Genomic DNA, 22,926 nt, shown 5'->3' with positions numbered 1-22,926 from the left:
CTGCTAAGAGCAGCTGCAGGCACTCAGAGTAGCATTGATGTATGCTCAGAATATTTAGCTCTGTATATAGTTTTGTATTATAGCTGTAGTTATAGCATAAAAGGAAGATACTCTACAGAGCTGCTCTCCGAGTGGTTTATACTCTGCAAGACTCTGCAAAACGCTGCTGCGCAACGACTGTATAATTGTGGAAGCGAATCCGGTGCTCTCAGCTCTAAGCTGTGAGTCCACAGCACTGTGACCTGTCCCTGTGAGAAAGGAGGTCTCTGGCAGTGCTACCCAGCTCGCCTAGCCCAGTCGGGGTTGAGGTGCATGAGTCCAGTTGGTACACTGGCTCAAGGGCGATGCTGACAGTGTCTAGGTCAAGCAAAGTAATAGTATGACTTTATTCTGCCTTGGTGAGACCACAGCTGGAATACTGTGTCCTGTTCTGGGCACCACAATTTAAGATGGATATTGCCAAGCTGAAGTGTGTGCAGAGGAGGGTGGCCAAGATGATCAAGGGAAAGGAAACCTAGACTTGTGAGGAGTGGATGAAGGATCTGAGTAGCAGCATAGATAAGAGGAGACTGACAGGAAATAATATGATAACCATCTTCGAATATCTAATGGGCTGTCACATAGAGGATGGAGGAAGGTTGTTTTCTCCTGCTTCAGTGGGGAGGACCCAAACCAATGGCTTCAAGTTACAAGAAAGGAGATTCCGACTAAACACCAGAAAGAATTTTCTGACAGTAAGAGCTGTTAAAGACGGGGGGGGGGGCAGTCTCCCACGGAAGGTGATGGACTCTCCTTCCTTGGAGGTTTTTAAGCTGAGGTTGGGTGACCATCTGTCATGGATGCTTTAGTTGAGATTCCTGCATAGCAGGGGGTTGGACTAAATGACCCTTGGGTCCCTTCCAACTCTACGACTCTATGATAAAGAAGCAAGAGATTAATATTTCACAAACTCATGGTTTATTGTTTCACATGAACAAGGCTAATTTATCTCTCTCTGAAAGTGATGGGGGAAGTATATATATATATATATATATATGCAGTCTCTTTGTATTCCTGCATTGCAGGGGGTTGGACTAGATGACATTTGGAGTCCCCTCCCTCGTTCTATGAAAAACGTAGTAGAGCTAGACCAGGGGTCTGCAACCTTTAAAACAAAAAGAGCCACTTGGACCCGTTTCCGAAGAAAAAAAAATCTGGGAGCCGCAAAACCATTGCAACATTTAAAACAAATATATCTCCGGAGCCACGATCTGACAGCGGGCGGGAAGGTGATGTCGGGACAGTGCGTGACTAACACATGCACCACCCCCATGCGACGTCACAGCCAGTACGGTGCCCGCCACAGTGGGGCGCCTCCTCCCCTCTCTAGTATCCACCCCGGAGCCGTGGCAAAGGTGTAAAAGAGCCACATGCGGCTCCGGAGCCGTGGGTTGCTGACCCCTGAGCTAGACCTTTTATCAGGCTGACCAGAATACCAAGCACGGCTTCTGAGTTTGCGGGGGGGGGGGGCGAGGTTGCGTAAACACCGTACATTTAAAGCACATTCCCACCCCGACCCCGTCAAGAATCCTGGGAGCTACTGCTGCAAAGGGGTTCAGGTGCGTCGGCGGCGGCCGGTCTCTGAGGGACTAAACTACAGTTCCCAGAATGCCTTGGGAGAAAGCCCAGCTTCGAATGCATGGACGGCATCGGCCATGCTGGCGCTTTACTGCAGGGGGAGCCGCGCGGCCTCCTTTGCTTGCTCCGCTCGCCTCTCTTGCCTCTTGCCGGAGGTGGCAGCTCCTCGCCGGCGAGTGGGAGGGCCATTTCGCGGCTGCGGCGGCGGCGGCGGAGCTCCAGCCCGCCTGTCTTCGGCTGAAGGGGAAGCCGAGCGGCGCCTCGCCCCACCGCGCCCCTCCTCTTCCTGCACGCCGCCCCATTGCCGCCTGCTCCGCCACGGCGCCTGCCTTTCCCCGCAACCCGCCGCCGCCAGCAGCAGCAGCAGCAGCATGCAGCTTTTCCAGTACCCCGAGGTGTACCGCGAAGAGACATCCGTGAGTAGCTCCCTGGCCCCCACCTCCCGCCCCCGGATCCCCCCCAGGAGTCCCGGGCAGCTCCCGTCTTTAGGGCAGCTTCCGGGACCCGGTGGCTTCCTGCCTCCTCGCATCCTCCTCGGCCCCGGTGTGGAAAGGCTTCCCGCATCTATCACACCCTGCGGACTTTCCCCGTCAAGCCTGATGCGGAAATAGAGGTGTTTGGAGGGCTGGGTGCAGGTGTGATGCAGGGCCGTGTCCTTTGCACACCCATCCACACACCAGTCTTTCCAACCTGGCCGGTTTGGTCTCAAACCACCGGTGTCGTTTATCTCCTGCCTCTCTCCACTACTTGAGGGTGTGGAGGTTGCTGGGGACGGCCGCCGTGGGTTATTTCGGCAGGTGTGGGTATGCCTGGAGAGGATCGGGGGCCACTTTTGCCACCCAACGACACAGCGTGAGCTGCAGAAGTTTAATGTTGGCACATTTTTTTGTCTTGCACAATCTACGAGCCCCAAAAACAAGCACCTGTTGCTCAAGCAGGAAGGCATAATTTCCTCAAATCAGATTGGCCAGTAACCAGATTGGCTTGCCTGTATATGCCCTGTAAATAGCTTTGTGCAGCACAGTGGCTCTCCACTGAGGGTGCACAATGGGCTGGGTGAGAATAATAAAATTACAGAACTTTAGAGGCGGAAGGAATGGTTGTGCAGTTGGGGCTGGTGTATGGATAGTGCCGCTTGGGAATTCTGAAAATCAAGCCGTGTATAAATCTCTAAAAGAAACAGATGGTGTTTCCTTGCAAGCAGAAAATAAAGGACTTAACCCACACTTCCTCTTGTCCTGCTGCCCCCCCCCCCCGTGAAAACCAAACTTCAGCACTCCATCAGAGTAAATGGCAGTTCAGGTTTTTGTTCAGGTTTTCCCTTGGAAAGGAGCAGGGCAAGGGGAAAACCACTCCAATCTGTGCCTAGGAAGCGTGGGGCAATCAGGAAACTCCTCGGACACATGCTTTCTAGGCATGGCACAAGCAGAAGTGTGGGCGAGCCCTGATTTAGAGCAGGTGTTGGAAGCTGTGACCCTCAAGATGAATATTTTGTTACAAGTCATGTGATTCCTGACCATTTGCCCTGCTGGCTGGGACTGATGGGAATTGGATCTTGCAGACCAAAGATTCTCAGCCCTGGTCTAGAGAGACTACCTCTTAATTCTTTGTAGCACAAGTTCTGTTAATTTGGAAGCTTGTACACCCACACCCCGCTTACCATGTTCTTGTAGTTTTGTGTTGCAAATCTTAACTGGAAGGTTGACAAACAATACCTGTTAATAGCTTTGTTGTTGTTGTTTAGTCGTTTAGTCGTGTCCGACTCTTCGTGACCCCATGGACCAGAGCACGCCAGGCACTTCTGTCCTCCACTGCCTCCCGCAGTTTGGTCAGACTCATGTTCGTAGCCTCGAGAACACTGTCTAACCATCTCATCCTCTGTCACCCCTTCTCCTTGTGCCCTCCATCTTTCCCAACATCAGGGTCTTTTCCAGGGAGTCTTCTCTTCTCATGAGGTGGCCAAAGTATTGGAGCCTCAGCTTCACGATCTGTCCTTCCAGTGAGCACTCAGGGCTGATTTCCTTAAGAATGGATAGGTTTAATCTTCTTGCAGTCCATGGGACTCTCAAGAGTCTCCTCCAGCACCACAATTCAAAAGCATCAATTCTTCGGCAATCAGCCTTCTTTATGGTCCAGCTCTCGCTTCCATACATCACTACTGGGAAAACCACGGCTTTTACAATACGGACCTTTGTGGGCAAGGTGATGTCTCTGCTTTTTAAGATGTTGTCTAGGTTTGCCATCGCCTTTCTCCCAAGGAGCAGGCGTCTTTTAATTTCGTGACTACTGTCACCATCTGCAGTTATCATGGAGCCCAAGAAAGTAAAATCTCTCACTGCCTCCATTTCTTCCCCTTCTATTTGCCAGGAGGTGATGGGCCCAGTGGCCATGATCTTCGTTTTTTTGATGTTGAGCTTCAGGCCATATTTTGCGCTCTCCTCTTTCACCCTCATTAAAAGGTTCTTTAATTCCTCCTCACTTTCTGCCATCAAAGTTGTGTCATCTGCATATCTGAGGTTGTTGATATTTCTTCCGGCAATCTTAATTCCGGCTTGGGATTCATCTAGCCCAGCCTTTCGCATGATGAATTCTGCATATAAGTTAAATAAGCAGGGAGACAATATACAGCCTTGCCGTACTCCTTTCCCAATTTTGAACCAATCAGTTGTTCCATATCCAATTCTAACTGTAGCTTCTTGTCCCACATAGAGATTTCTCAGGAGACAGATGAGGTGATCAGGCACTCCCATTTCTTTAAGAACTTGCCATAGTTTGCTGTGGTTGACACAGTCAAAGGCTTTTGCATAGTCAATGAAGCAGAAGTAGATGTCTTTCTGGAACTCTCTAGCTTTCTCCATAATCCAGCGCTTGTTTGCAATTTGGTCTCTGGTTCCTCTGCCCCTTCGAAATCCAGCTTGCATTTCTGGGAGTTCTCGGTCCACATACTGCTTAAGCCTGCCTTGTAGAATTTTAAGCATAACCTTGCTAGCGTGTGAAATGAGTGCAATTGTGCAGTAGTTGGAGCATTCTTTGGCACTGCCCTTCTTTGGGATTGGGATGTAGACTGATCTTCTCCAATCCTCTGGCCACTGCTGAGTTTTCCAAATTTGCTGGCATATTGAGTGTAGCACCTTAACAGCATCATCTTTTAAAATTTTAAATAGTTCAGCTGGAATATCATCACTTCCACTGGCCTTGTTATTAGCAGTGCTTTCTAAGGCCCATTTGACTTCACTCTCCAGGATGTCTGGCTCAAGGTCGGCAACCACACTACCTGGGGTATACGAGACATCCATTTCTTTCTGGTATAATCCCTCTGTGTATTCTTGCCACCTCTTCTTGATGTCTTCTGCTTCTGTTAGGTCCTTTCCACTTTTGCCTTTTATTATGGTAATCTTTGTATGAAATGTTCCTTTCATATCTCCAATTTTCTTGAACAGATCTCTGGTTTTTCCCATTCTGTTGTTTTCCTCTATTTCTTTGCATTGCTCGTTTAAGAAGGCCTTCTTGTCTCTCCTTGCTATTTTTTGGAAATCTGCATTCAATTTCCTGTATCTTTCTCTATCTCCCTTGCATTTTGCTTGCCTTCTCTTCCCCGCTATTTGTAAGGCCTCGTTGGACAGCCACTTTGCTTTCTTGCATTTCCTTTTCATTGGGATGGTTTTAGTTGCTGCCTCCTGTATAATGTTAAGAGCCTCCATCCACAGTTCTTCAGGCACTCTGTCCACCAAATCTAAATCCTTAAACCTGTTCCTTACTTCCACTGTGTATTCATAAGGGATTTGACTTAGATTGTATCTTACCGGCCCAGTGGTTTTTCCTACTTTCTTCAGTTTAAGCTTGAATTTTGCTATAAGAAGCTGATGATCTGAGCCACAGTCAGCTCTTGTTTTTGCTAACTGTATAGAGCTTCTCCATCTTTGGCTGCAGAGAATATAATCAATCTGATTTCGATGTTGCCCATCTGGTGATGTCCATGTGTAAAGTCGTCTCTTGTGTTGTTGGAAAAGAGTGTTTGTGATGACCAGCTTGTTCTCTTGGCAGAACTCTATTAGCCTTTGCCCTGCTTCGTTTTGAACTCCAAAGCCAAACTTGCCAGTTGTTCCTTTTATCTCTTGACTCCCTACTTTAGCATTCCAATCCCCTATAATGAGAAGAACATCCTTCTTTGGTGTCATTTCTATAAGGTGTTGTAAGTCTTCATAGAATTGCTCAATTTCAGTTTCTTCAGCACTAGTGGTTGGTGCATAAACTTGGATTACTGTGATGTTAAAAGGTCTGCCTTGGATTCGTATATAGATCATTCTATCATTTTTGAGATTGCATCTCAGTACAGCTTTCGCCACTCTTTTGTTGACTATGAGGGCCACTCCATTTCTTTTACGGGTTTCTTGCCCACAGTAGTAGATATGATGGTTGTCCGAACTGAATTCGCCCATTCCCGTCCATTTTAGTTCACTGATGCCCAGGATGTCAATATTTATTCTTGCCATCTCATTTTTGACCACCTCCAACTTACCCAGGTTCATGGTTCTTACATTCCAGGTTCCTATGCAATATTTTTCTTTACAGCATTGGACTTTCCTTTCGCTTCCAAGCATATCCGCAACTGAGCGTCCTTTTGGCTTTGGCCCAGCCGCTTCATCAGCTCTGAATCTACTTGTACTTGTCCTCCGCTCTTCCTCAGTAGCATGTTGGACGCCTTCCGACTTGAGAGGCTCATCTTCCAGCGTCATAACTTTTATATGCCTGTTGTCTTTGTCCATGGAGTTTTCTTGGCAGGTATACTGGAGTGGCTTGCCGGTTCCTGCTCCAGGTGGATCACGTTTGGTCAAAACTCTCCACTATGACCTGTCCATCTTGGGTGGCCCTGCACGACATAGCTCACAGCTTCTCTGAGTTATTCAAGCCCCTTCGCCACGACAAGGCAGTGATCCATGAAGGGGGTTAACAGCTTTACTTTTCCATGATATGGAAAAAGCAGTGCCTTGTATGAAGGAAAACAAAAATCATAAAATAACCAAAGAATTTGACCAGCCTTTAAATTATAGATTTAATTGTACTCCCCATTTCTTAAAATCTGTGACTGTTCCAATTATAACATTCTCAGGTTATTAGGCTACAGAAAATAATACTTTTAATAAAATATTTCATTAGGCAGAGAAGGGTCAAGCTTGCTCTGCCCTGTGCTGGTAACAAACATTCCAAATGCCTTTTGTAAATAAAATTGCTGATATTGTTCAGAAGTCCCTCCCAGAGTTTTACGTAGTAGAATTTCACTAGCAACAAAAGAACTTCCAGCCATACTGCAGTCTTTTATAACCTGTTAACGGAATGTTGCTCATTTCTTTAGGCTAGATATATCTTCCCTCACTGAAGTACTAGCTTTTAATATGATGGAAGTTGGGAGTCCAATCTGGAGAGCCACATGTATAGGCTTTGCATGGAGGACGTTCTCCCAAGTTCAGGTGCTGACATCCACCTAAAACATGAGTGGTTAACCACTTGCTCTCCAGATATTGCTCAACTCCAACTCCCATGAGGATGATGGGAGTTTTGGCCCAGCAACATTTGGAGTCCCCATCCCTGCCTAATGTCCTTTCAGACTGCTATGATACCTGAATCCTTCTAGTGCTTGCTGTTTAGTGCTATAGCACCAAACCAAGAGCACAAGCATTTTCCCTTGCAGATGCACCCAAATGTCCTGTTCCAGCAAGTGTGACTCATTTCTGGAATTAGAAATCCCTGAACATGTCTACTGTGTTGAGAGCACAATAGGCAGCTAGTTAGGGAGTGAAAAGCCATACAGTATATCCAAGGAGACACCTGTGGCTTCAGTATAGTGATTGCAGAAGTCCTATCTTTGGGTTTTGTTCCAAACTGCTGTTGTGTTTTTAGAAGCCCTTAATAGTACAGTGGACCCTCGGGTTACGTTACGTTTGGGTAATGTAACTTTCGGGTTGCGAAAGTGGCTCCTCTAGATGCGGACTTTTCAGGTACGTACGGAGCCCCGGAACGAATTAAGTTCGTATCCGGAGGGTCCACTGTATTGATCTTCATTTCCCATCTTTTTCCCATGCCAAGTTATAATCAGTGGCTAAGAGTTCTCTCTTTTGTTAATAAAAACAGAAGGTCCAAAACTACATCGGCACATGAATTCTCCGGGTTGGTTATGCTTGATTAACTTCATTTGTTTGGAAGAGACTATTATTCTGCTGTCAGGGCAGCTTGATGAAATTAGTTGCCTATTGCATCCTCCAGTTTTCAGCAGTGTATTAAGCTGTAATAGCTTATTTAATGCCACTAATAAAGTGATTGTAAAGCAATCTTTTAAAAAACAAATCTCTCTCTGTATATTTTAAAATCAGGTGGACGACTATCATGGCTGTAAAATATGTGATCCATACAGATGGCTTGAAGATCCTGATAGTGAGCAAACAAAGGTGAGCCTTTCTTATAATTCTGGACATCTTGGGGCAAGTGCCTTTGCAATGTAGAGGTGCATAGTGTGTTCAAATGTGATACTAGTCTCAGGTAAAACATCAGGCAAAAACTAGTTTTCTGCTAATGATCATCTTACACCAGAAAGGTTTGTGTTTGTAGGAAGTCTTACTGGTCCACAGGCAATTGCTGTGATTGGAGTACAGTGGTACCTCGGGTTACAGATGCTTCAGGTTACAGACTCCGCTAACCCAGAAATAGTACCTCGGGTTAAGAACTTTGCTTCAGGATGAGGACAGATATCGCGGTGCGGCGGCAGCGGGAGGCCCCATTAGCTAAAGTGGTGCTTCAGGTTAAGAACAGTTTCAGGTCAACAACGGACCTCCAGAACGAATTAAGTTCTTAACCCGAGGTACCACTGTAATGTTTTTGTTAGTTGTGCAGGGTAGAAATGTTTGAATGACACAAGTCCCTGGTTCAGGACCCCTAGTATTTACAGTGGGGTGGCTTCCCTAGACTGTATGTCTCACAGCTCATGGTCAGAGCACAAGCTTTGGATGCAGTGGTCTCGGGTTCGGTGCTCCGGCTGAAAAGATGGGATGGGACTGAAAGTCTCAGTGATGGAGCACATGCTTTGCTTGTAGAAGGCACCAGGTTCTATTCACTACATCTCCATTTAAAAATATTAGGGGAGGATCAAATGTCATTGAGAGAGCAAAGGTCCTAGGTCCAATCCCTGGTATCTCCAGGTAGAACTGGAAAAGACTTATCTGAAACCCTGGAGAGCCACTCCCAGTCAGTGTAGGCAATACTGAACTAGACTCGGTGGAACAGTGGTATGACTCAATGGCCATATTCACATGTAGTGGGAGTGCTCAAGATACAGTTTGTTCCAGCCTTAATGTGCAAATGTTTCACATTGGTACATGTAGCCTGAGCTCTTGCACTTTGCTCCCCTCTGCAGGGAAACAAACCATGGAGCAAATGGTTTAGTGTTGTTTCTGAACCAGAGTTTGTAGCTTGTTTCTCTCTCTAAACAAGGCACGATCTGAAATCTACGTTTCTTTGTGCATGCTGTGGTTAAAACGAAGAATACTTTCTGACTTACTGTTACATCCAGTAACATCCATGTTACATATTGATCTGTATAAGCTATGACACTGTTACGTAGCATTGGGCTTGACGTTTCTTCTATGATCACTTGTGGGCATGGCTGAAGGGTGAGATTTTTGGCTTGGAAGATGCAGTGGCTTGAGCTAAGCGGTTGTATGCCCCCTAGAGGCTTCTGCATGCGGTGACTTTACAAACTTCTTAAAGAAAGGACCTTGCTCAGGATCCATGTCGGTTTATGGAAGGTGGGAGCTGCCTGGGTGAAATGGGTCAAATTTTGTGCATGCGCTGGAAAACAGAAAGGAAGTTTACATGAGTAAGTGACAAAGTTGGCACGTGCATGATCTTCACAAATAAATGATATTTAAAATATACTAAGGTATATTTTATATAAGTATATAATATATAAGTACAAGCCATAGACAGGATACTTACAAAGCAGTGCAGATGTAGTAGTTTTAATCATTTAGCAACAGTTAAGATATTTGGGTATGAGCTTGTGGACATTACCCCCCACCTTACCATTGTCACCTCTCCAGTGCAAATTCTCTTTCCCTTTCTATACAGCCTTAGCTGTGATTTAGTATTGCATCTGCACCAGCATGAACCAATACTGTTCTCATAATCTGGGTTTGAACAGCATTTGCAAACCTTTAAGGAGAAAGCTTGTTAGGATTAACCATACAAACACATTACTAAACAATGGATAATGCTGGGAATGTCACACTGGACAGGGGAGAAGCCTAAGTCTTCATACCCAAGCTCTTAAGAGGTTGGCCCCATTATGTCTCAACCAGGCTCAAGTATGTTTTGATTAGTTTCAAGGATAGGTAGAGTGCATTTGCGAGAGGGGCTGTTAATCACCTTGAATCAAAATATTTCTGTGAACCTTGAACTCTTGGTGTGCAACGTGCTTAAACTGAACCCTGATACACTCCATTGCTTGTATTAAAAGTATCAAACATTTGGCTGTTCATCATTTTCAGTTCACAGGTTCACATGCGTTTTGTGTCTCATTATTGCAGAAAATTGTTTGAAATTTACCTTTATGACTTTATTTGAGGCCTTGAACTGGAACAGTAATACTGTTCTCTCTGGTGAGCTGTTAAAATAAATTGATTTTGTTTAATGCTATGGAGTAGTTTGCAGAAAGTACTCATTTGTTTTATCAGAGCTAATAGATTATGTCCCCTTCTGGTCCTTTTATTCTCTGTTTCTCTTTGCTAAATTTATAGCTAATTTTTTATTATTAAATTTCAATACAGTACAACCCTTCATCTGAGGATCATAGGATGGTTTACAATATAAAAACCACAAAAATATGTAACATAATAGCAAACAAAACAATACCCACCTTGCCCCAGTTTAAAGACCATAGGTTGTTTAATTAGCCAAAGCCTGGGAGAAGAGGAGAATGTTTTCCGCTGACATCTAAAGATAATGTAATGAAGGTGCCAGGTGAATCTCCCTGGGGAGAGCATTCCGCAAACTAGAATCTGCTTGTATTGATGCAAACCAGCATTCACTCACTTGGGACTAAGCCTTATTACATTCAGCAGAACTTACTTCTGAGTAAATTTTCATTGGAATGGCCTTTCTATCCTGTTGGCATACACGGGATCAGCCTGCACAAAAGCTATAGCCCAGCTTTGCTATAGAGATTCTTGCAACTTTTTCACCAACAGTTATATTGGCTCATTTATTAAGCCATCCATTTATACCATTCAAGCAGCAGTAATCTGCCTTCGCGTTAATCTTGGAACTAAAGTGCTTCACTTTACTGTTCATATATCGCTTCAGTGGTGGCTGAACTGTTTGTCTTCATGGCATCTTGGCAATTTGGTTTAAACACCAAATGAGAGAGTTTGCATTTAGATCAAAGAGACCCATAAAGCTCATCAGGACTCATACCTGTGATGACCTGCTTTTTTGACTTGTTCAGTCAGGGTGTGGTGACCAAGTGGTAAAATAGTTACCTCTTTCTGTGTTTGAATGTATGAAGTGGTTTCATCCGAAAGCTGCTTGAGAGAATCCTTTGATGACCTGCAAAGCAAGTTGGCAGACTGTAGACTTATCTCTCAAGAAGAATCCATCTCAAAAGTCCCTCCCCCTTTTAATGCAGGATGCTGAAATTAAAAGTCAGTAATAGTAGGACTGGACAGATTGCTATCATGTTTTGAATATTAGAAAGCCACTTTAGTTATCATGTTATTATGTGCCATTGCCACTTAATGAAACGAGCAGCAGCATTCCTGAAATAATGTCTGTGGTATGCTCAGTTCTACTCTAAGACTGTTATGAAGTTGCATCCAAATCATTGCACTCTCTAGACTGGGGGAGGGGGAGGGGCAGGACCTGTGACCCTCAGATGTTGTACTCCTAACCTGTGATCATGGGCTATTCCGCCTCTGTCTGGTCAGGTAGTTGAGAGTCCAACAACATCTGCCAGTTCATCAGCTCCCCATCCCTGATCTAGGTCAATACAAACTGTTGCTTTATAAAGCCCTTGTTTTATTTCATTATGTTTTGTTTCTTCTCTTTCAGGCTTTTGTCGAGGCACAAAATAAGATAACAGTACCCTTTCTTGAGCAGTGTGCTGTCCGGGGACTATTTAAAGAGCAAATGACAGAACTCTATGACTACCCCAAGTATAGTTGTCATTTTAAGAAAGGGAAAAGGTATGTAAATGACTGTGTGTGCCTTTGGATTATTGCAGGCTGGTTTATAGCCAGACATTTTGTAGTGGGGGTATCATAAATTATGTGCTAAGCATTCACACCAAGTGATTCTCAGGTCAAATACACACACACACACACACACACACAGAGAGAGAGTTTCTACTAATTAAATCTTGAGCCAGAAAAATCAACAGCCAGCCCGCCAAAAAAAAACAAAAAAAAAACCTCATGACCAACTGCTGCAATAATTAAGGAAAATACAGAAATCCTACCTTTTGTTTTGTCAAGCAGTGAAAGAGGACATGTCTGTTTCTGTGACTTTTCAGCCCTATTCTTGCCTTTGCTTACATTTACTAGAATACTGGAAGTGAGAGAAGGTTTACTAATACTTACTGAGCAATTGCTTACTGCTTCTCCATTTTCTTTAATATAGAGTCAGAAAAGGGTTTGTTGTTGTTGTTGTGTGTGTGTGTTTTAATGAAAGCCGAAAATTCAGGAAAAGGCCTAGAGGAGGCATGGTTCCCTTCAGATGATGATGGATTGTCCAAGCCTGCTTTCCCAGTTGTTGGTGATATTGAGAGTTGTAGTTCTTTATCATCAGAACAACACCTTGTTGGCTACTCCTGGCTTAGAATATCCCTGGCAGTAATTAAAGGCCTGGCTTAGAATTAAAGGTCTGAAGCAGAAAAGGACAAAAAACCAGTACGCTAAAATATCTATTTAAGATTACTCAGTTTACTAGTCCTTCATCACATCAAAGTGGGGAGGTCATTTTCTCCCCTTCAATACACAACAAGAAGAAAACTCCATCTGGCAAGGATAGTTCATCTCCCAACTCCACAAAGTTGTCAAGCTCCTTTTCCTGGCAGATGTGGCTATCTTGTGATCCGCTGCTTAGAGCCAGAATTGGAGCCCAACTAGGTCATGAGCTCTTAAAGGCTGCACTGTTGTCCATAGGCTCTTGCCCATTGTTTGTCTCTCACCATCTGTCCTACGGTGCTACACTACTTCAGAGAAACCTTTGGGCAGAACAAAGCACTAACTAGGGTTCAGATGACATGCCAAGGCAAACCATGGTTTAGCCCTGGGTAGCGTGGCAGCAGGAGGAATCGGGAAAGGAACACAGCAGTTGTGATATCCTCTCCAGAAACCCACACATTTGCTTGTTTACATTAATGCTAAGCCAGATGACGGCTTATGCTTAAACTGGTTCAGTAGCATTGAAGAATATTTCATAAAAGTTGTTTACAAGTGGTAGTTTGGAACCTTTTTTTTTTAGTTGAACATAAATGATTGCCTGTGTATATGGCGATAATGCATTTGCCAGTCTGCATATATTTTGGGTTGTTATAGCTAAGCTAGCAAAATTTCTACAGAAGTGAGAGGTTTAGACTTACTACAGGGATTGGGAAACTTGTGGCCGCACTGCTTTTGTTGGACTAGAGCTTCTGTCATCACTGATGGTTGGCCACACCGCATGATGGGAATTGTAGTCCACCTGCTCCCCATTCCTGGTTTACTGGCATGATTAAACTTGGTTTACCATGTGGGTGACACTTCATACAAACAGTTTCCTATACAGAAAGGTATGCCTGTGGTTTGTCTTTGTGGCAACCATGTCATTGGTATTATGTGTTCAGGGCCTTAGACTTACTTCCTTAAGGGGCTTCTCTTATGCATGGAAATGCCAAACTGCTGCAGTATGACATTCAGATGAAGAAGAGGATTTCTGTTCCATTTTTTAAGTAAGTGCATGGCTGAGAAATCTTAATGATTTGTCTCATTACATACTGCAGTAATGTCAAAAGCTCTAACTGTTATAATGAACTATTTAACATAACTTGTGAGTTGCTAATTGAATCTGATGTTGACTTAATGCAACCTGATGGGTGAAATTGTGTGCTAAATTACTGAAATGAGGCATTTTTTCCATCAGGAAGAAGCTGCTTTCCTCTGTTATATAAATCTGCCACTCCTCTTGAAAGTCTTGGCCTGCATAATTCTGTATTCAGTCTCATACTATAGTTGAAAATACCCCCCCCCCCAAATAATTATATCATTTATTCTAGGTATTTTCACTTTTATAATTCTGGACTTCAGAATCAACGAGTATTATATGTGCAAGATTCCTTGGATGCTGATGCCAAAGTATTTTTGGACCCAAATAAACTTTCTGATGATGGCACTGTGGCTCTGCGAGGTCAGTGTAGCAGATTTTTCGAAAATGCATCATTTTGGAAGCCAACATAAAATTTCTCTGTTTTGAGTTATACATATCTACGTGTGAAAATATTAAATTGTGGAAAACGTAAAACATGCTTTGAGCTGCTGCCTATATGGTGAAGGCAAGTGTTAGAAGCATAAACTATGAAAGTAAAGTTTGTAACTAACGTAAACTAATACACAGCGTGTTCTTAATCACCAGGTTATGCATTCAGTGAAGATGGCGAATATTTTGCATATGGCTTGAGTTCTAGTGGGTCAGACTGGGTAACAATTAAATTTATGAAAGTGGATGGTACTGAAGAACTGGCAGACACACTGGAGATGGTAAAATTCAGTTGTATGGCTTGGACCCATGATGGCAAAGGCATGTTCTACAACTGCTACCCAAAGCAAGATGGGAAAAGTGATGGTGAGTGGCATACAATCACCCGTCTCATCCTCAGGCCTTTATAGCCTTTATTAACTTTAGAATCCTTTATCTCATTACTAGCTCTGCTTCCTTCATGTGGGTATTTTGGGTCAGGGTTTCCCAAACTTGAGTCTCCAACTGTTTTTGCACTTAGATTCCCATAATCCCTCGTCACTGGTACTGCTAGCTAGGGGTGATGGGAGTTGTAGTCCAAAAGCAGCAGGAGACCCCAGTTTGCTAATGCTAATGCTAATGGGACAGGTTGGTTAGAGCCAGTATCTCTCAGTTGCTTAGTTTCTTTGGCTCATGGGACTTCTTATTCTGCCTGTCCACCTGTCCACAAAATGCTGTCAAGTTTCAAGCCAAAGTAACATCTCACTTCCTTGACAGGGAATATTACATATTGCTGGAAGCTAAGCATAACATTTTACACAGACCAAAAATAAAAATACAGTAACTTTAGCAACGTATCTCAAATTATGTAAAGAACATATTATTCCAAATGTGCTATATTTATATAAAGAAAAATACAGTGGTGCCCCGCAAGACAAATGCCTCGCTAAACGAAAAACCCGCAAGACGAAAGGGTTTTCCGATATTTTAGCGGCTTCGCAAGACGAATTTCCCTATGGGCTTGCTTCGCAAGACGAAAGCCCATAGGGAAATCTCCGGGGACAGCGGGGAACCCTCCTCCCACCGCAAGCCCCGGGAACAGAGGAGAAGCTGCGCGCCTTCCCCTCTGTTCCCGGACCTGTCCTGAAGGCTTGCGGCGGGAGGAGGGCTTTCCTCCCCACCGCCAACATTCAGAATGCTGTTCTGAATGTTGGCGGTGGGGAGGAAAAACCCTCCTCCCGCCACAAGCCCCGGGAAGAGAGGAGAAGCTGCGCGCCTTCCCCTCTGTTCCCGGACCTGTCCTGAAGGCTTGCGGCGGGAGGAGGGCTTTCCTCCCCACCGCCAACATTCAGAACAGCATTCTGAATGTTGGCGGTGGGGAGGAAAGCCCTCCTCCCGCCGCAAGCCTTCAGGACGGGTCCGGGAACAGAGGGGAAGGCGCGCAGCTTCACCTCTCTTCCCGGGGTTTGCGGCGGGAGGAGGGTTTTTCCTCCCCACCGCCAACATTCAGAACAGCATTCTGAATGTTGGACGGTGGGGAGGAAAGCCCTCCTCCCGCCGCAAGCCTTCAGGACAGGTCCGGGAACAGAGGGGAAGGCGCGCAGCTTCTCCTCTCTTCCCGGGGCTTGCGGTGGGAGGAGGGTTTTTCCTCCCCATCGCCAACATTCAGAAGGCTGTTCTGAAGGCTGGCGGTGGGAAGAAAAGCCCTTCTCCCCCGCCAGCCTTCAGAAGAGTTCCCCGCAGGGCTCTCCAAGCTGCGGATAGCAGCCTGCTGCCCCTATCCGCAGCTTGGAGAGCCCTGCGGGGAAGTCCTGCAGGGCTCCCCAAGCTGCGAATGTCTGCCCCGCGCCCCTGAAGCAGAGCGCCCCTCGCCCCAGGCAGCAGGCTGCTATCCGCAGCCTAGGCAGCCCTGCAGGAACTCTTCTGAAGGCTGGCGGTGGGAGAAGGGCTTTTCTTCCCACCGCCAGCCTTCAGAAGGCTGTTCTGAAGGCTGGCGGTGGGGAGAAAAGTCCTCCCCCCCCCCGCCAGCCTTCAGAAGAGGTCTGGGGACAGACTGTCCCTGGACCTGGTCTGAAGGCGGTCTCCCTAGGAACGCATTAATTGATTTTCAATGCATTCCTATGGGAAACCGTGCTTCGCAAGACGAAAAACTCGCAAGAAGAAAAAACTTGAACGAATTAATTTCGTCTTGCGAGGCACCACTGTAATGCAAAGAAAAATGCATGGAATAATAGGAATAAAAATTATCCTTGTAGATATTATCTAGCTTCTTGGTCGTAAGGACTAGTATTTCCAGAAAACATATGAATTATTAAATCTGGTTCTGCTACCTTGTCAAATAAGAAGCTTCTAATATGTTAAGGTTTTGAAACTTTCAGGTTGTTAGAACTAATAACAAATCACAACTTACATACCTGTAATTAAATATGTTGATTGCCCCAGGCACTGAGACGTCGACAAACTTGCATCAGAAGTTGTACTATCATGTCCTGGGAACTGACCAATCAAAGGATGTTTTATGTGCTGAATTTCCTCATGAGCCAAAATGGATGGGTGGAGCTGAGGTATGGTGCATCTCACCTTCTTTGAAACTCAGTAGATAATAAAAGTGAAAAGTTGGTTATAGGCCCAATCCTTTTTTGTTAAATAAGGTTTCTCGCTGCCTCTTTTTACCTCTATTGCACTACCTAGGACCAATATATAACACATTATTTTAAATATGTGAAAATGGTGACTCGGTATATTGGTGAGAACTCATTTTGACTTCTTCTACAATGAATTTTTGTGGTGATCAGTAAGAGCCCTCCTACACACACCCCTTCCATTTTTCTCCAGCTTAACAAAATAATTTCTGTTCTCAGCCATTGTTTCTTTGATGTGATGCTATTGTAGTACCACTTTAAAAAAAAACTTGAAAGGGCGTTGACCACAATGAAAACAATATTAAAAAGAAAACTATGTTTGCTATGCACTGGACACACACATTTTCAGCTTTAAAAATATGGTGGAATTAACATTTGTAGAATTTTGAAACATGTTTTTTAACTTCGTTACTGTCAGATAATGCTTATAAACTTATTACAGTGGAACCTCAGTTTTCGATCATCTCTGTTGACAAATGTTTCAAAACTCGAAAGCCGTAAACCCAGAAGTAAACGCTTCCATTTTTGTGCACACCTTGGAAGTCGAACTTCCGAGGCAGCTTCCGTTTTGAGTTTTCCGTATCAATTTTTCCATTTTGAGGCTTTCTATTGAGTTTTTGAATGTTTCGTAACTCGAATGGTCTTTGGGAACGGATTACGTTCAAAAACAGATGTTCCACTGTATTTCTGTAAGTTGTACACACTTCCATATATTTGCTGTGGGAAACCTAGTGATAACTGTGATGTATACACCACAATCACATTTGCCACATCAAGGTCTCCTTAATCCAAGTCCACCTTCAATCCACCGTACCATAACAGGCCCTCTATGGCAGGGATGGGGAACCTATGGTCCTCCTAATGCAGTTGTTTCATGAGAGTGAAATCAACTTTTGTGCTTTTGGGTCTCTTGATTGGAACCGGCAATGTGTCCAGAATTTGGATTGTTTTTGATACGGGTGTTTCTGTCCATGTGCTGCAGCAGTCCCTTCTGCATGCAGGTGAGTGGTTTGTGCAAAAACATTTTTCTGCATGAATCCTCTCTGTTGGTAGGATTTCAAACAAGTATGCTTAGGTTCATGGCCTGACAATCTGATCCTGCATGTGCTTACTCATAAGTAAGTCTCACGGAATTCAGGAGATTGTAGTGTTAGTGTAGCATGATGGTGTTTTGACATACAAAACACATTTCACCATCAAACTTAGGGAGTATGCCTCATTTTGCTATATAAAACGAGGTCATAAATCTGTAGTGACAGAAGCTCATAAACTTCTCAAGGTGCTTGTTTGTCTGAGGAAATTAATAACTTTTGATTACATATCTGCAGGAGGCTTCTTACACCCAGCGTCTGTTGTTAATTAAAAGCATTTACCAGCTTTGCCTGCTGTTTACAATATTTTATTACTTTTTTCTCTCTTACTGCTGCCAGTTTCTGGTAAATGACCTTGTGAAAATAGTTTTTATATGATTTTGCTACCTTTAAATATCTAATATATTCCTTTTATTGTAGTGGGGTCGAGTTTTATACCTTTAGAAACATTTAGCCCATCCAATCCTATGTAAATGTTGTTAAAAGTTGCTTCTTGGTTTGGTATTTATTTATCATTTTGAACAATATGCAGGTTGAGTAACAAACAATATTGAGCCAACGTGAAAGGAGACAGTTTTGTCTTCCAAACGTTTAGAAATTAAGAGAGGTGGCTTAGGAAGGAGTTACCAAAAGAGTTACAAAGGAGTTAACAAAAGCCATCCCCTTGTTTCCTCATTAAAATTAGCATTTCTTCTCTTAAAGCTGATAATCCAACTAATTCATACTTGGAGTAGGCCGAGTGAAATCAATGGGCTGGATTCAACCATCCTCTTTTGCTAGTGGAAGCCAGCACAAGGACTCCTGCTAGTGCAACAGGACTTCCCTCCCCCCCCCATGTCACCCCATAGCTCCCCCAGATATAGTTTGGAGAGTTGGGAGATCCCTGCTCCCAGAAGAGCATGCAGGGGACAAGCAGAAATACCTGTGCTGATCCTTAGTGCTACATTGAATTCCACCTAATGGAATTAAGTTACTTGGCAGTATCCAACATGCCTCATCAGCAGAAGGATTTCCCCCTGTGTACACCCTACAACCTCCCTAAATCTGCCCTGGAGGATGGGGGAATCCCTGGAACAGATTTAGGTTGAATGTGAAGGGAGGAATGGGACGGGGGGGGGGGAGAGAGAGATCCCATTGCACAAGTGGAAATATTTGCACTGGTACAGTGGTACCTTGGTAGTCGAACGGCTTGGTTCCGAACAAATCAACTCCTGAACGCCACAAACCCAGAAGTGAGTGTTCCAGTTTGCGAACATTTTTTGGAAACCAGATGTCCAACACGGCTTCCGCGGCTTCCGATTGAGTGCAGGAAGCTCCTGCAGCCAATAGGAAGCCACGCCTTGCTTTTTGAATGGTTTCGGGAGTCGAACGGACTTCCGGAATGGATTAAGTTCGAGAACCAAGGTACCACCGTATGTGTTACTCACCACTACTTTGAATACACCCCTAATATCAATCAGTTTCAATGGGCCTACCAAGTATGACAAACCTTAGATGTCATGTCTAAGACAGGGTTGCCTAGTGTTTAGTCGGTCAGATTAGTGCTGGGGAGACATAAGGAGGAATTCAGTGTCGTGCCCTTCTGATTGTTCCTTCAGCACAAGCATGTCAGCTTGCCATGGGGAATGATCCCTGTCTTCTCTCCCTGTGTACTGTTCTGGGGGTTCTCCTGACAACCACAGAGCCGATTTTGGGGGGTGCGTGGAGGGGGGGAAGCCCTGTTGCACAAGCAGAAGTCCTGGTGCAGGGCTTCCACTGCCATGTCTCATTCAGTGAATCCTGCGTCAAGGTTCACTTGGCTGTGACACTCACTGGGTGACGCTGGGCCAGTCGCTATATCTTATCCTTGTTGTGAGGGTGCAAGGGAGGGAGAGGAAAGAGAGAAGCGTACACCTCATTAAGCTCCTTGGATGAAAGGTAGGGTGTTAATGTGATAGGTAAATGAAATAAAGAAAGCAGGCCAAACTCTCACACTTCTTCCTTCAGCATGGTGCTTCTACATTTCAGAGAAGGGACTAAATTTCATTCCATTGGCAGCCATCCAAGGCATCCCCCCCCCAAGCCTCATCCTCCGTCCCTGTTCCAAAGCAAATGTTCTGTGTCTGTATTTGCATCAATTCTAACTAAAACCAGAAATGTCATGGCCCTGTTTTCCCCCTATACGCTATATCCATAATTTAGAATGGAAGCAGAGGGAGCAAATTTGTGGCAGTTCCCAGAAGAGGGCACTATAGAATAATGATTTCAAGCCATGTGTGTGTTATCTGAGTTAAGTGGGGGAAGCAGTGATGATTTTAAATGGACCTGTGCTGCACACGTTGTTAGAACCAAGTTCCCATGCTTGGGGTAATAGAAGAAATGCCATCAAAAGTATCAAATTAGGAGATAGATGATAGATAGATAGATAGATAGATAGATAGATAGATAGATAGATAGATATTGCATTCCGCACTCCCTTCAAAAATAACCGGTGAACACAACAGCAGTATAGGTGGTGTGTTTTGCTTCAGAAGCATTTTAAAGGTTTCTGTTGCAAAACTGCTTTCACTTTCAGCTAGAGGCACTTACCTGCTGCACAACCTAGATGAGCTGACCTGAAGGATCACCTTTGTGCTTTTGCTCAAAACAAATACCAGTAGTCAGAACAAGAACTGCTGCAGTATCTCGATTGTAATGTTCTGTGGGATTTGCAGCAGTTGAAGTCTGGCACGAGCTGCTGTGAAGCACTGGAATCTTCACAAACATCCTGAGTCCTGGAGACAGAAAACAGGCAACAGGCTGGAGGAAGGGAGATTACCAAGGGCCCACTATTATTATTTAAATGTGTTTATTTGCAAGGGACTTTTTATCTGTCTCATGTTTGGAGGTATGTCTGACCTTTGGGGCAGGGATTATGAGAATCACTAGTTTTTATTCTCTGAAGATCATTTTGTATTTCATGGTGCCCATGGCAGTTTTTTTAGATTTCTAACTGTGCCTGCCCCTGGGACCAAAAATTTTGGGAAATCCCTGTGATAATTACTGAGCAGGCAACCGTGCTCTGACATATTTTATGGTAGGAAACAGCTCGCAGGTTAAAGAGCATGACGTCTTGGTAGTTCTGAATCCCAGGATCTATCTTAGGAATGTGGCCACAGGGCTTCCAGACTAGCATAATTGGAACAGCTATTTTATAAAGGAACGTGATCTTCCCAGTTATGCTTTATGGAGAGTGTAGCACCCAATACTATACACCTGCTTCATTTGACTGCATTATGAGCTAATTACTGCTTTCCTCTTGGAAAACATGATAGCGTTTGAGTAGGAACCAGCATTGCTACTGAGTTTAATGCATGGTTGAAGTGTTTGGTGCCCTCCATATGTTGTTGGACTCAGACTCCCATCAGCCCCAGCTGACTAGCATGGCCAGTGGTCAGGAACGATGGGAGTTGTGGCCCATCAACATCTGGAGGGCCGTAGCTTCCCATTCCTGGTTTAATGGTTTTGATAAATTAAGATTATTACAAATACAGGAGTTGGCAAGAGTGGTGGTGGTGGCTGTGTACATCGGCAAGGAAGTAATTAATAAGGTACAGTGGTTAGAAAGTGCACACAGGTTTTGGGCATATGGATTCAATCAGTTCTGCGTATAAGCAGCTACAGGCTCTTGCAAAAAAGAAAGGTTTTTAATTGATTGGTTTCTCTTTCTCAAGAGCACTGGTTAAAAAACAGACCAGAAGACAAGGGAGTGTTGTATTATATCAGGGAATTTCATTCCAAGAGACAGTGATTATGAATTCTAAAAACAAAAGGGACCCCCCCCCCAATACTAATTTTGTATTTCAGAAAAAAGACCCAGATTGGCACTAAAAAAATACTATAAAAACCAAAGGGATGGAGAAAACAGTATAATTTCAGTTCTTCCACTGAAATTGATAGGATATTTAATTTAATCCTTCCCCTGAATCAAACTACATTTAATTTGGGACCTGAGGGACTCTGAAACCTGTGGACAGAATACTGCTTCAGCATAGCATGAAATGCAAATTGACAGGGGTGGCCATCCAGCCCCACAGAGACAAAAAAGCACATTGCTGGGCCAGCGGCTGGCAGGTGAAGCAGGAAAGAGGCTATTCTGTCTCACATTGCACCCTCTCTCTCTCTCTCTCTCTCTCACACACACACACACACTCACTCTCACATACATACAGACATATATTTGTCTTTATTTTTCTCCAGTAAAATATCTGATGGTGTAGTTCTCGAATGCAGCTGTCAATAATGTTTTGCCTTAATACTCTTGAATTCCTTTGAGTTTTGAAATGCATTGATGTAAAGACAGCTGTAGCAATGAAGACAGACTTAATTGGCACCCTACCCGTAATGTGTGTTGGGAAATTAGATTAAGAATGTGTTCTGGGAATCGCATTAAGCCAACTATTATCAACTATTCACCAGTCCAGCGGGGAATGTTGAGAAGCTCATTAGATATGCTCAAAATTGCTGCTGTCAGGGGCTCTTGTTTGCCATCATGCAAAATAAAGTTTCAAAGATTGCTTTTGCTTTGATGAAGGCAGTAAAGATTCTCAAGTTTGTAGTATATTGACATTAACTCAAAATGTTGGGTACTAGACGGGGAAGGTGCAATGGTTGACCACTTCCTTGGCCTTCAAAAGGTTCCAGGCTTAATCCATGGCATCTTCAGGTAAGGATGGGAAAGAGCAGTGCAGTTGATACTAAGGTATATGGACCAATGTGTGTCTTGATATAAAGCTTCTTTGAAAGATGGAACCCATGGAGGGAAGTGGTCTAAGGGTTTGAAAGAACTCTGTATTTTAATGCTGGAAATGGTTTTGTTTTATACGTGTAATTCCCCCCCTCCCCAACAGCAATTATTTTTTTATTTTTTTAAAAAAGATATAAAGCTTCTTTGGGACAGGATTCAACTAACAAGCCCCACCAGCAATAGCCTGTGTAAGAACTTCTGGTGCAGTGGGACTTGGGCCCCATCTCCTCTCCCCTCGCCCCCATCTCAAGTTGGTTCTGAGGGAGTCTGGAGAGGATAGGCGGAGTTATCTGCCTAGCACCAAGTTGAATTCCACCCTGGATGCAATAATAAT

At 44.2% G+C, this 22,926-nt stretch overlaps 1 protein-coding gene across 1 annotated transcript in view; it reads left to right on the top strand.

Moving 5' to 3' along the window:
- The first annotated feature begins 1,821 nt into the window (after positions 1-1,821).
- The window catches only part of PREP (prolyl endopeptidase), a 63,681-nt gene continuing 42,576 nt past the window's right edge, over positions 1,822-22,926 (top strand). Inside the window, exons 1-6 of the mRNA XM_081857011.1 lie at positions 1,822-2,033; positions 7,986-8,060; positions 11,713-11,846; positions 13,916-14,046; positions 14,272-14,481; positions 16,537-16,658. Coding sequence (XP_081713137.1) covers positions 1,989-2,033; positions 7,986-8,060; positions 11,713-11,846; positions 13,916-14,046; positions 14,272-14,481; positions 16,537-16,658 — 717 coding nt within the window. The 5' untranslated portion in view covers positions 1,822-1,988. The remainder of the gene's footprint in view (positions 2,034-7,985; positions 8,061-11,712; positions 11,847-13,915; positions 14,047-14,271; positions 14,482-16,536; positions 16,659-22,926) is intronic.

The sequence above is a fragment of the Podarcis erhardii genome (assembly GCF_964252035.2).
Source record: "Podarcis erhardii genome assembly, chromosome: 3".
NCBI classification, from domain to species: Eukaryota; Metazoa; Chordata; class Lepidosauria; order Squamata; family Lacertidae; genus Podarcis; species Podarcis erhardii.
The sequence above is the reverse complement of the archived record's forward strand: the minus strand, read 5'-3'. Positions and strand labels throughout refer to the sequence as shown.